This window comes from Gymnoscopelus braueri (assembly GCF_963280865.1).
Source record: "Gymnoscopelus braueri genome assembly, chromosome: 18".
Taxonomy (NCBI): domain Eukaryota; kingdom Metazoa; phylum Chordata; class Actinopteri; order Myctophiformes; family Myctophidae; genus Gymnoscopelus; species Gymnoscopelus braueri.
This window is the reverse complement of record NC_137618.1, coordinates 34,033,677-34,045,587: the sequence shown is the minus strand read 5'-3', so window position 1 is coordinate 34,045,587 and position 11,911 is coordinate 34,033,677. Positions and strand designations below refer to the sequence as shown.

General features: G+C 39.9%; 1 protein-coding gene across 2 annotated transcripts; it reads left to right on the top strand.

Annotated features, from left to right (window-relative positions):
• Positions 1 to 4,402: 4,402 nt before the first annotated feature.
• Positions 4,403 to 11,807, top strand: fastkd1 (FAST kinase domains 1). Of its 2 annotated transcripts, XM_080412871.1 has the most exons (14): positions 4,403 to 5,193; positions 5,670 to 5,738; positions 5,826 to 5,951; positions 6,042 to 6,440; positions 6,833 to 6,943; positions 7,032 to 7,163; positions 7,424 to 7,910; positions 8,035 to 8,149; positions 8,478 to 8,606; positions 8,716 to 8,847; positions 8,970 to 9,083; positions 9,226 to 9,370; positions 10,244 to 10,358; positions 10,472 to 11,807. In XM_080412871.1, the coding sequence occupies exons 1-14, from the start codon at positions 4,850 to 4,852 to the stop codon at positions 10,565 to 10,567; spliced, it is 2,514 nt and encodes an 837-aa protein (XP_080268997.1). In that variant the 5' UTR covers positions 4,403 to 4,849; the 3' UTR covers positions 10,568 to 11,807. The 2 variants fall into 2 exon arrangements, with proteins under 2 accessions (XP_080268997.1, XP_080268998.1); XM_080412872.1 differs by lacking the exon at positions 5,670 to 5,738.
• Positions 11,808 to 11,911: the final 104 nt, after the last annotated feature.

Sequence of the window (11,911 nt, the reverse complement as noted above, 5' to 3'; positions counted from 1 at the left end):
TGCTAAACATAAGTGCAGGGTAGGCTCTGCAAGCAGCACTGTAGCTGTAGCTACTGGCTAGCACCTCTATACTGCATTGGTGATGTCACAGCAGAGAGATAAGTGAGGGCTGCTGAGACAGGCTGAAATCGCATGCCTCTTATTGGAAGCGGGACAGAAAAGGGACAGGGCACACTTCCTGATGCTGGGCTGTAGATAAGATAGTCTACTTGAGACTAGATTAAATTATTGTCTTCTATTGTTATTTGTCACTTGCATATTGAATTGCTGTACTTACAAAACAAAAACAAACAAACAAAAAGTGATAGCCTACCTACTCTTACAAACTGATTGACAGTATGAAATGGAAATCTATTCCACAAATAGCTACAGTATATTACTAAAATGTACCGCAGATATATAATTCTGGCTGGCAAAGTGGATGACTTTACCTTTCTTCCTGCTCAAACCACACTTGATCTGAGGTATTTTAACATTTGAAAGCATGCAACAGAAGTCTAGCAAATACCTGGTCAGTGGTAGTAGGTAGCACTCGATTTAGACGTACTTTCCCCAACTCAAGCTTGGCATCAGCTTCCTGTGAGTGAATTTTGCTTTCAGATCTCGGCAGCATCTCTGAGGGAGAGAACAAGAGAGTTTGGACCTAACAATGTCATGGTCTCTTTTTTCCACTATGTACTGTACAGTATGTACTGAGGAAAAGTGGAAACACAGGACACATCCCACCAACGATGTTATACTAATTACTTTTGTATTCCTTATAGCTGACATGTGATAAATAATTTCAACTACTGTCAATTCCAATAAATCAAATATATTTGAATGAATGTTTAAGGACCTATATACTTACGGTACCACATTTTTTAAGCGTGCCATAACACTTTGATCCAATATGATTTCAGTAATGATGAGATCCCAATGATAACCCACGGCTGGACAGAGTGAATATAGATATGCTTCCCTTATCTCACACTGTAAAAAAGGCTCCTCCTACTGAGAACAATAATAGCCACCCTTCCCCCGTTAGCTCCAACAATCTAATCCATCTCGTGAAGTAGGCTTTTTGTTGTACAGTAAGGTTTCACATTACTTTGCACCAACAAACCAAGGCAAACACTGTATGTTGGAACATGCTGATGCTACCAGCTGGGGTGAATTCAATACAGAGCTTTGACAATCCAAAACATGCGAGTCACTTCACTTGTTTCACTTGTAAAAACTGTCAGAAGAAGAGTTTACACATTTCACACACCAGTAAAAAATTAGTATGAGGAATGACCTCTTGTTAACATTCTTACCTTTATCGCTTCCCTCAGATCCACCTTGAATGAAGGACAACAGCAACATTAAGGCGTTTATATTTATGATGTAAAGCATTAAAGGCACATTTTCAGTTGTCTGGAAGTGCTGTGCATGTTTTCTCACAACTTTACCTGCCGTTACAGTAGCTGTTGCCAGGTGACACCTCAAGAGTAGGTCTATATTCACCTAGGGATCTTGTTACTGAATGCCGTTTAGTTTGGAGTCACTGGACTGATTGCCATAACAATGTGTATGGTAAAAACAACACACAAAAAAGGCAATCACTGATTGGACAGATTTCACTCGTTTGGTTTGATTTATTGATATGAATGCTCAATTAATACACCAAAGGCCATGTCATTACTATTAGTATGAAGAAAATGTTGATAAAACTAAGTTGTTCAATTTGTGTCACTGTGTTGCATCACTTTGGTGTCCACCAAAATGATCATGAAACATAACTATGTCAATCAGATCCTCTCACCTTTGTTGGTTGTGGGGCTACATATGAACTAGGGGGGGAAAAGAAAAAAACTCAATAACGTCCCATTATGTCCAATAGGATCCTCCAACACAACATTTGGGCTTCTTGTGGTCAACAGTGGGTAGCCTACACACTAATAGTCAGGGCTAGTGGATGCTCCCGCAGGGCCAATCACTGGCCGAGCAATGAAATTCTCATGGGCCCTGTGCAGGCATAATGAATTATGAATTGCATTTTTATAGCGCTTTTCCAAGTGCTCAAAGCGCTTTACAATGGTTCATTCATTCACACATACAGGGGGGGGGGGACATTGGGAGGTGGGGCGGCGAACAGTCGAAAAAAGGAATTCCACCCATTTCTTTACACTTGTAAACCTGTGATGTGACAATAAAGATGATCACAAGATCTTCATCAGGAATTTTTGAAAGATTCCTGATGAAGATCTTGATCAAAACGTTGAGCAGCATTAAAAACGTGGAGCTGAGTACCAGTGTGCAGACTTTATTCTTTTTCACTGTTTTTGTTTAGATTAGAAGAAAATGTTTTAAGCGGAGCAGTGAGAAACTATATTCCTACGTTGTTGGTTTATATTTATTGTCAACAATATCAGCTGTAGCCAGGTGCAATGTTTTAGTAGGCTATTCATTGTCTATGTCTATGTCGTATGACTATGTTAGCGGCAAACCTAAGGCAGACAGACTGTATACTTCAGTATTTGTTTACTGCGAGTTATATCATCATTTCAATATTCAACAATGTTATCGCATATCACATTTTCCTAATATCGTGTAGCCCTAGTTTGTACACATATGCACTGCAATATTTGCATGTTTATGGGCCAAATAGGGTTAGGAGAAGCATCGTGTAGCCCTAGTTTGTACACATATGCACTGCAATATTGCATGTTTATGGGCCAAAATTTAAATAGGGTTAGGAGAAGCAAACAAGTAATTTGCATCAAATGTTACTCATCTATCGTTCGAGCGTTCGAGTTTGAGTTCAGCTCTTGTAAAACATTGTTCCATTGGCTCAATGAAATACAAATAAGGATAGTTAAAAGTATGCATTATGCAAGTGCTATAATTTAGTCATTCATCATGATCAGTCTTGTTTTTATTAGTACTAGTTTAAGTAACATTTTACAATGAGAATTAGAATAATTCAATCCCCCCCCCCCCAATCGACACCCCACTCCTCCCTGAATGCAGATCATGCCCCTCTGCTCAGCCTGTCAATCTCTACTGATCAGAACAGGAATGAGATGAGGTGGCTACACACCCTAGTAATGTCGTGGGGCCCGATGGTATCAGCCCCAAAGTACTCAAGGCATGCCAACCTTGTTTTTTCATTACGTTTTTTAATCATTGAGCCTTCAGTGAGTGTGGAAACCAGCTCCAATAAAGGGTTGTCCCATGGTTTTTAGACTTTAACATAACACAATTTGAAGACCTTTGAGCACCTGGTCCTGGGCCACCTGAAAAGTTCCAGGTGAGCAACTTCATGGACACTCTCCAGTTCACATGCTCAAAAAGCCCAGCAAAGGGTCGGAAATGGAAGATGCAGCTGCAATGAAAATCTTCCTGCTCCAGGGGGCGTACTCTAACATTGGCTGGAAAACATGAAGAAAACCAGCACAGTACAAAAGTGATGTTATTATTTGATAATAACAAAAAACTAATTGAATGATGAAAGCGTTTTTAAAAAGAAATGATATGAATATTTTAATAGCTAAAAATGTGGTCAAAATGTGCCAGAATTCAAGTGCACATAATTACACAGATAACACAATATATTTATGTCCATGGCCATCACTATGCTAGTATTAGCCATAGAATGTCTGTGATATTACATACATTTCATTATTCCAAAATGAAATGTATGTAATATCACAACCTCGTAGGCAACTGTTACAATCATTGCACATTCGACCGCTATATCAAAATACTAGCAGCAGAGCCGTGGCCACTAAACTTATTTCAAAAGTTTTGAAAATGCACATGCGCATACTCTCGTTAATGCTCGGTAATGGGTACAGTATTTGTATCAATACGGTACTTACCCGATTATGTGTGCTCGATTTGTATCCCTCGTTGTGCCGGTCGGTGTTATTTAACTCCACCACCGTGACCAGTGTTGCCAGGTTTTGTGAAACAAACAAGCAACCAGGTCTTAGAAAAGAAGCCCAAAGGAAGCGACTAGGCTGCGGCTATTTGAAAATAGCCGATCTACAAGCTCACAATGCTTCACGATGCGACGCGTTGTGAGCTTGTAGATCTGCTATTTTCAAAGAATCTTATTAGACATCTTGTATGGGGGTCAAGATGGGGGTCTGCAGACAAATACATATTAATTTTGGCGGTCGTTGACTTGAAAATTAAACACTGGTTTAAACAACATTAGGAAACAAGCACAAATAATCAACTACACTTTAGAAACAAGCCCAAAAAAATCCGCAACCCGCAACTACCACAAGTTCCACAACTAAGCAACTTTACAGAAAATTAGCCCAAAGTCGCTTATAATAAGCGGACCTGGCAACACTACCCGTGATAGACGCTCTGGGCCTTAAAACATGCGCATACAATGTATGACATTCGGCGGCTATGTAACTGGCTACTGTGGCTAGGGAAGTGCAATGTTAACACACTTACTTAAACACTGTACGGCCACATATATTATATCTATAAAATATGAATAATATATCGCATGTGGAGACAGCCATTCAACCCAGCATTGCCAAGACGTGACGCGTGTCAATCGTGTTTAGCTTGTTGCAGACACACGTGTGCTGCTCAGTGGGCAATACGTCTCAAAACATCTCCAGATGGACCTATAGTGCTTTAAATGTGGATTATCATGATAGTTTTTCTGATTGAGGTCAGTGTGTCATAGTGTTTGTTATACGTGCCTCTCCTATAATATGGGAGATAACGTTACACTTCGAAATATTTGATCTTTTATTCTGACGACTTTGATTTGACAGTCAGTGGACATTGATAATGTGGAGCTGTATTCACATTTGAACTGAAGTGGTCTGAGCTCTGACTCTGAGGGCCAACCACCATGGCTATGTTTCGGTTCCGAGCAGTCAAGTCCTGCCTGCGCAGGGCACTACATGCGGGGTCAGGGAACAGCAGCGACCACCTCTTGGAGAGACTGCATGTCTGCTCTGGTGAGGACCAGGTGTTTGAGGTGGTGGGCAAGAACAAGGCTAAACTCAACGTGAGCCATGTTGGCTGTGCTGTGGGGATGCTCTGGCAGTTCCAGAAGGAGAAACCACAGATGCTGAGGACTGTCGATCGCATCAAGAACCACCCAGAGTTCCTGACCCTCCGGGTCCTGGCCGAGAATAAGATCACCCTCATGGAGGATTCCATGTTGGTGGACATGCTGTACAATATTCTCAGGTAAGGAGGACAAGTTGAGGTTCCTATCTAGTAAAAGTAAGAAACTAGACCAGGGGTCTTCAACGCTTTTCAGGCAAGGACCCCTTAGCTGAGAGAGATGAAGCAGGGACCCTCACAACATATTGGATTCATGTTAAATGTGTATTTTCAGACATTTAACGACTTAAACCCTCAATACTTTGTAAACTTGACCTTTGGCTCGCTACTTGGTCTGCTCTTTCCCTGTACACCAAACCTCTTCCCAGTGTTGTTAACTTGTAGATCTGCTAGGGTTAACCTATCACGGTCACACAAAGATTTGGAGGCTCCCCTGTAGTATCTCCGTGGACCCCCTAGGGGTCCCGGACCCCCTGTTGAAGACCCCTGAACTAGACCGATATGTTGTCAAAAATTGCAACAATAACGGGCCGATACATCAGTCGGGCTGTGTATGAAACTGCAGCTTATCAATGTCATGTATCATTGGATTCTTTCAGACTCAATGTGGACCATCATGACACTCTTGTTCAACACCTGGTTTCAGAAGCATGGCTCAGATTAGACAGGTACAGTAGCCTACATTACATCATATGTCTGTCCATGTGGAATTATTGTTATTCACTTTGAATAAGTTATTTCATTTGTTTTGCCAGATTTCCAATGTCATCCCTCTCCAAGTTCGCCATCTGTCTAAATGATCAACACCTGCAACATAGCCCTCTGATGGGTCATATCACTGACATTCTGGATCAGAAGCTGTCGTCTATCGATGATGCTAGGTATACAATAAGTCCGGAGAAAGGAAATTGCCTTAAATTGTGTTTCCTATTTTTAATATCCATTTATGTGTTGTTGGTTGTTGATTTTAGGATCCTGACCACACTGATGATTAGCGTGTCTTCCTTGGTGTCTCCTCGTTTGCGGGACGCTCTCATGAGCAGGGCAGATGATCTCCTGGACACCCAGGGTACCCCACAACTCAACAACCCAAGGAGGGTGGTGCAGTTCCTGCGCAACATCAAGCACAGCCACCGGCCTCTGCTGGAGAAGTGTAACCAGATCCTGGTGCAAAACGTTTGCAGGCTCGATGCAGAGAACATCAGCATCATCATGGGGCTGTATCAGTCACTGCAGTTCAACAACTGTGACTTCAGGCTGGCGGTTAAACAGAGACTCCTAGAACTGATTGACTCAAGCACTGATCCTTTCGCCTTCACCAAACTGTTTGTTGCTCTTAGTCCCATGGCCAGTCCAGAAACCAGAGAAGGGTTTGTTTGTATTATTATTTTATTGTATAGTTTTATACACAACTGTTAACCACATGAATACTAACATTCCTATTCTGGGGGCGAACATTAGCTGATTTACAAGCTCACAACGTGGGCATTGTAGGCTTGTAGATTGGCTATTTTTGGTGTAGAGGGAGAAAAGGAGCAGGTCTAGTATAGACCCCTGGGGGACTAGATCATATACTTCATTAAACAGGGTTAAGTGGTTAAAACTTAACTTAAAGTTGACTTAAATGTGCAACATTGGTGCGTAATAGAATATAAATCGAGCCGTAGTGGTGTGAACTAAGAATTAGAATATTAACAGCATGAAATGTAATCTAACCCATGGTACATAGATAGTTTCTAATATGCCATTTCAATCCTTTTAGATTGGAGAACACAGCGCTCCTATTAGCAGATGAGTTCAGTGCCCACCAGGCCCTGGCTGTTGTTGAGGCACTGGAAGAGATTAATAGTAGGAATCTTCAGCTGATCAGCAAGTAAGTTGCTTATCTCTGTCATTGTCATGTAGCATCCAAATAGCCTCTACAGTGTATAAAATGTCATCATCTTATCATTTCTTGACAGGATCGCATCAGTAGTCCAAAAGAACCTTCACGTCTACAGGCCAATGGAAGTGGCCAGAATTACTCAAACACTTTATCTGCTGCATTACCAGAACCCTGAGTTCTTCACTAAATTAAGGAATATTCTGGTCAAGTGAGTACGAGCACGCCCAGGCGTGTTCTTCTCTCGTGCATGTCACGGTTTGAACTGGAAGTGAATTAAAAAGTATAATTTCTTCAGCATGAAGCAACGGTTCGAAAAATATTTGCATATTGTCACAATACAATAATACAGTATCGTCAAAATATTGATATCAAGGTACGGTACAGTATTTGTTAAAAGATATATTTGATTTTGTCATTATGGCCTAGCTCTATTTAGAGTGACTAGACTAATGCCATTTTCTCTCACAGCTTCTTGCAGAACAGCATCTTTCCTTATGAAGTGACCATGTTGACCCGCGTTTTGTCCATGCTGCCCTCCCCGCGAGTTGACGAAGGTGTGATCTCACGGGTGGAGGCGGTGCTGTCCCAGTGTTCTCTCAGTGACCTCAACACTTTAGCCGTGGCGATTGCCAAGTGGGTGCGCAATGACCCCTCCTACCGTCACAACGCTCCCGGCAAGTATGTCCGCTTACTGCAGACGCTGAACCACTGTGGGCACGAGAGACTCCAAACAACTGACCGGCTGGACGTGGTGCTGGAAGAGCTCAAGTACATCTCAGGAGAGTGGTTTGAGGAATTGCTGCTGGAGGAGACCATGGTCACATTACAGAGGATGATGGACCAGATAAACTGGAGTAATGTACCTGACTTGGCCTTCTTCTTAACCCGGACAAACTATCTATGCACTCCTTTAATGGATCGTGTTGCTTGTGTGGCAATTACAGACATTGACAAGGTGTTGTAGATGCAGTACATCATTTTACATTTGAAATAATAATCATTTTAAATGTAAACGGCAGGAAAAGCAGAGCACACACAACATTAACTGCGTTTTTTTCTCTCTCTCTGTCGTCTTTAAGATTCACCACTCAGCGACGTATGCTACACTGCTACCCTTTGCCATACTGAATTATGATCATCCTGGAGCAGATGACTTGTTTGAAGTTTGCATTCAGCACTTTACACCTCATATCAGTAAGTGAATATAGTTTTTTTTTAATAATCATTGTTAATCAAAAAGTCAAGTCATCTTTATTTATAGTACATTTAAACACACTAGGAGTTTACCCAAAGTTCTTTCCAATAGAGGATGATCAACCACAACATCATAATCGTAATAAATCATAATCCACAAAAGTAAGACAAAAGTCATAAATCACAATACTATTATAGAATCAAAGTAAAACATAAAGTAAAAATTGAAAAGTTAACAAGAACTGAATAAAACAAATGACATTAAAATGCTGTAAAGTTGTTGTTTTTTTAAGATCACATTTGCATATTTTGATCTGTTTGTCTCCAGGTTCCATTGATCCCCATTTGCTAGTGCTTCTTGGCTATGCCTTGGCAATGGCTGACTGTTTCCCAGAGGAACTGATAAGAGAAATCTTTAATATAAATTTCCTCGGCAAGCTGGACTCACAATTAGAAAGTAAGAATTATGTTAAAATGATCAAAGGCGATTGCATTTAAATGATTCATTTTTTAAATCACACCTTAGAGGATCAGTACTTCACTAATACTAAAACATCTCCCGACAGCCCTACATGATGCACTCAACATGCGTATTCGACTGCGGCTTATGGAGCTGAATCGAGCTGTGTGTCTTGAGTGCCCTGAGTTCCAGGTTCCATGGTTTCATGAGCAATACTGCCTGCAGTTGCAGAGGAAAGGTAAAGACTGTTTGTCAGTGTAGAGCTGCAGAGAAAAGATACTCTATATAAGTAGAAAGTGTAATCATATCATCCACACTTTGTCTGGATGATATCAATTGTCTGTCAAAAATGTTTTCCAGGGAATGGATTTATCAGTTCTGTCCAACAGCAAATCCACAGAATGCTGGGTGAGGTCCTGGGGGGTATTCACTGCGCCAGAGTGGCAGTTCTCACCCCTTATTTCTACACAGTAGGCAAGTAATGTATGACCATCTTATTATGATAGTCATTTCCACAATTCTAATACTACTTCTAATACTTCTCCCTGGCTTTGCTAAGCAATGTTTTTATATATAATGTATATTTTAAATATTGTATTGTACTTTGTTCTTATAGACTTTGAGTGTGTGTTGGACAAGAACCACCAGCCTGTGCCTTACATGGAGCCGAGCACACTGCAGATCTCTGACAGTGGAAAGGTTCAATGGGGCTCTGATTCACTGGAAAAGAACAGGAATGAGTTGCCACCTGGAGCACAGCGGTAAGAATATATTCCACAAGAACATTGTGATGAAACAGCAAAAATAGCTGATCTACAATCTTACAAAATGTCATCGCAACACTTTGTAAGCTTTTAGATCAGCTGTTTTCATGCAAAACTGATGTACAACAATGTATGAAATGGGGCTTAAAGTGGTTAAGAAAGCAAAGATGTGGATATGTACTAGGGGTGAAACGGTTCTCGGTGTGACATTGAACACTTACGGTTCACCATCCACGGTTAAATATGCACTTGTGAAATACGGCTTTCAGTTTTGCTATAACATTTTATGATATTACCTTTACCACTACTGAAATGACAGTGTCTTGTGTCACTGGAGAAAACCCCTCCCTGCAATTGACATGTTGTACATTTCTGGATGGGCTGTTTTCAGTGAGCAACACCATTGGCGTACTGCATTGACATGTCGTGGTGTCGTCTGGACTCGCTGTAGCTTCAAGTCCTTTCCTCATTCAAAAGTTTAGTTATTTCCAACACAGCAGCTTGAACTAAGTACTCCATGACAGCAGAGAGGGACAACACTTGTAAGCACAATTAGTTTTAATCCTTATACAGATTCACACAATCTAAAACAACCAGTTTTATTCCATGAAACACAGACAATAATATTGTCAGACTGGAATGTGTCTGAATGGAAAAACGTTTTGCTAATAAGTAAAATATGTTGAGAAATTTAGAAATATTTACAGTAATTCTTTCATTACAAATCTTTTCAAAGTGTACCAAAACCAAGACCCAAAAACCGAGCTACGAACTGAACCCTGGGCTAACTGAACTGTTGCACCCCTAATAAGTACCATGGGAACTTTTTTGTTGTTGACATTTGCTCACCACCTTGTTTTAACTTGTTAGTGTTGCTGTGGACTTCTTGGATTCCAAGTCGTTTTGCAAAAGTTCTCGTCACATGAAAGGTGAAGCCATGATGAGAAAGAGGCACCTAGAAATCCTTGGATATCATGTTGTTCAGGTGAGAGAGGCAAGCCTAGAGGTGACCAGGTTGAATGTGGTGTATGTTTACTTGTATGACATTTGTATCAAAAGTGTTCAACAACCAACCAATGTTTTCATTTGCACATACAGATCCCTCATTTTGAGTGGAACTCCATGGAACTCTCAACACAAGATGCTTGGAAGGAGTATCTTAAGAAGAAAATATTTTCAGATCTGCCTTGTTGAAAGGGCCTATTTATTTAATTAATGATGCTTTTAATACTGACTGAGCTTTAGATGTTCAAATCAGAATGGTAACACTTGCTATACATCCCGTGTCAATTTCAGTGCTGTCATAACATATTTATAATGCATTATAAACTGCACTGTATAATTATGTTCTAAGAACTCATACTGTAAATACTCATGCTCATTACAAATGACTTATAAGGTCACATACCGGTAATATTATATTACTTACTATTACTATACTTGCCGAGAAAGTTTATATTATGGACACTCAAAGACATTTTTGGGCAAGGATTATAGTATATTATAATGATCATAATTGTAATATATTATAATCATTTTATAATGATATACATATAGTGGGATTACAAGTCACTGTAAGTGCTCATTGGGTGATTTAAATAATTACATTACTGAAGGTGTTGGCAGAAACATTTTGTGTTCTTATTTAAATTGAGTGCTATTTTTGCTTTACTTAAAGCACCCATTGACTACTCAGTGACTTATAATCACACTAGTTAATCTACTGATGCACAAACTTTGTTTCGGGTCTTGTAACAGACACGCTCCTCCAGACGACCCGACCAAGGCTGATCAGACCCCGGCCTGTGTCCAAGTGGCATGCTACTGATTATATTTCATTATAATGAATTATTACATCTATGAGAATTATAGTACACTGATTCCGCCCACAAAGGTCAGTGAGTACCAGTAATTATGAAGTATCATGATACGTGACCTTATAAGTCATTATAAAAGACGTTGTGTTATGCTTGCATTATGAGTACTTACATTTTGAGTCTTCATAACTGTAATTATAGTGTTATAAGCCAATTACCATGTGTTTATACTTGATATGAGTCATAAAATGCTTTATAAGGTGTTATGATCATGAGTATTTGAGTTCTGATACTATAATACAGCATTATAAGATTATAATGCATTGTATGTTTATAGTGCATTATAGACATCTGATGCAAAACAAGTGTTACTGAGAAGGCCTTTTATAGAACTTGCATATTTATATTAAGTGCTCTTTATTTTCACTGGAGAGCCTAGAGTTGACATACTGACCTCATAACTTCTAAGACAAACGTGTCTTAGAGACCTTTTGTAATGAGAATTGTCGAAAGTTTTATAATAAAATGTTACCTCATACAAGTACCTTGTATATACGTTTTTAAAGCAATTCTACTCTAATATCTATGAAGACTTCTGATACAGTAGGTGTCCCTGCCCCTGCAGAGGAGGCTCCAGATGGGTAAGACTTCCCTCAGCAGCTCAGATACCTTTAGCATATTGCACATATAAATTATATTTAGTATGAATCCATGATTTAAA

What these genes read in the sequence shown, in the direction of transcription:
- fastkd1 (XM_080412871.1), top strand. Translation starts at nt 4,850, where the DNA reads ATGGCTATGTTTCGGTTCCGAGCAGTCAAGTCCTGCCTGCGCAGGGCA. An exon ending in GCATGGCTCAGATTAGACAG is followed by an intron (nt 5,739 to 5,825) that starts GTACAGTAGCCT and finishes TTGTTTTGCCAG; the next exon opens with ATTTCCAATGTCATCCCTCT. An exon ending in GCACTTTACACCTCATATCA is followed by an intron (nt 8,150 to 8,477) that starts GTAAGTGAATAT and finishes GTTTGTCTCCAG; the next exon opens with GTTCCATTGATCCCCATTTG.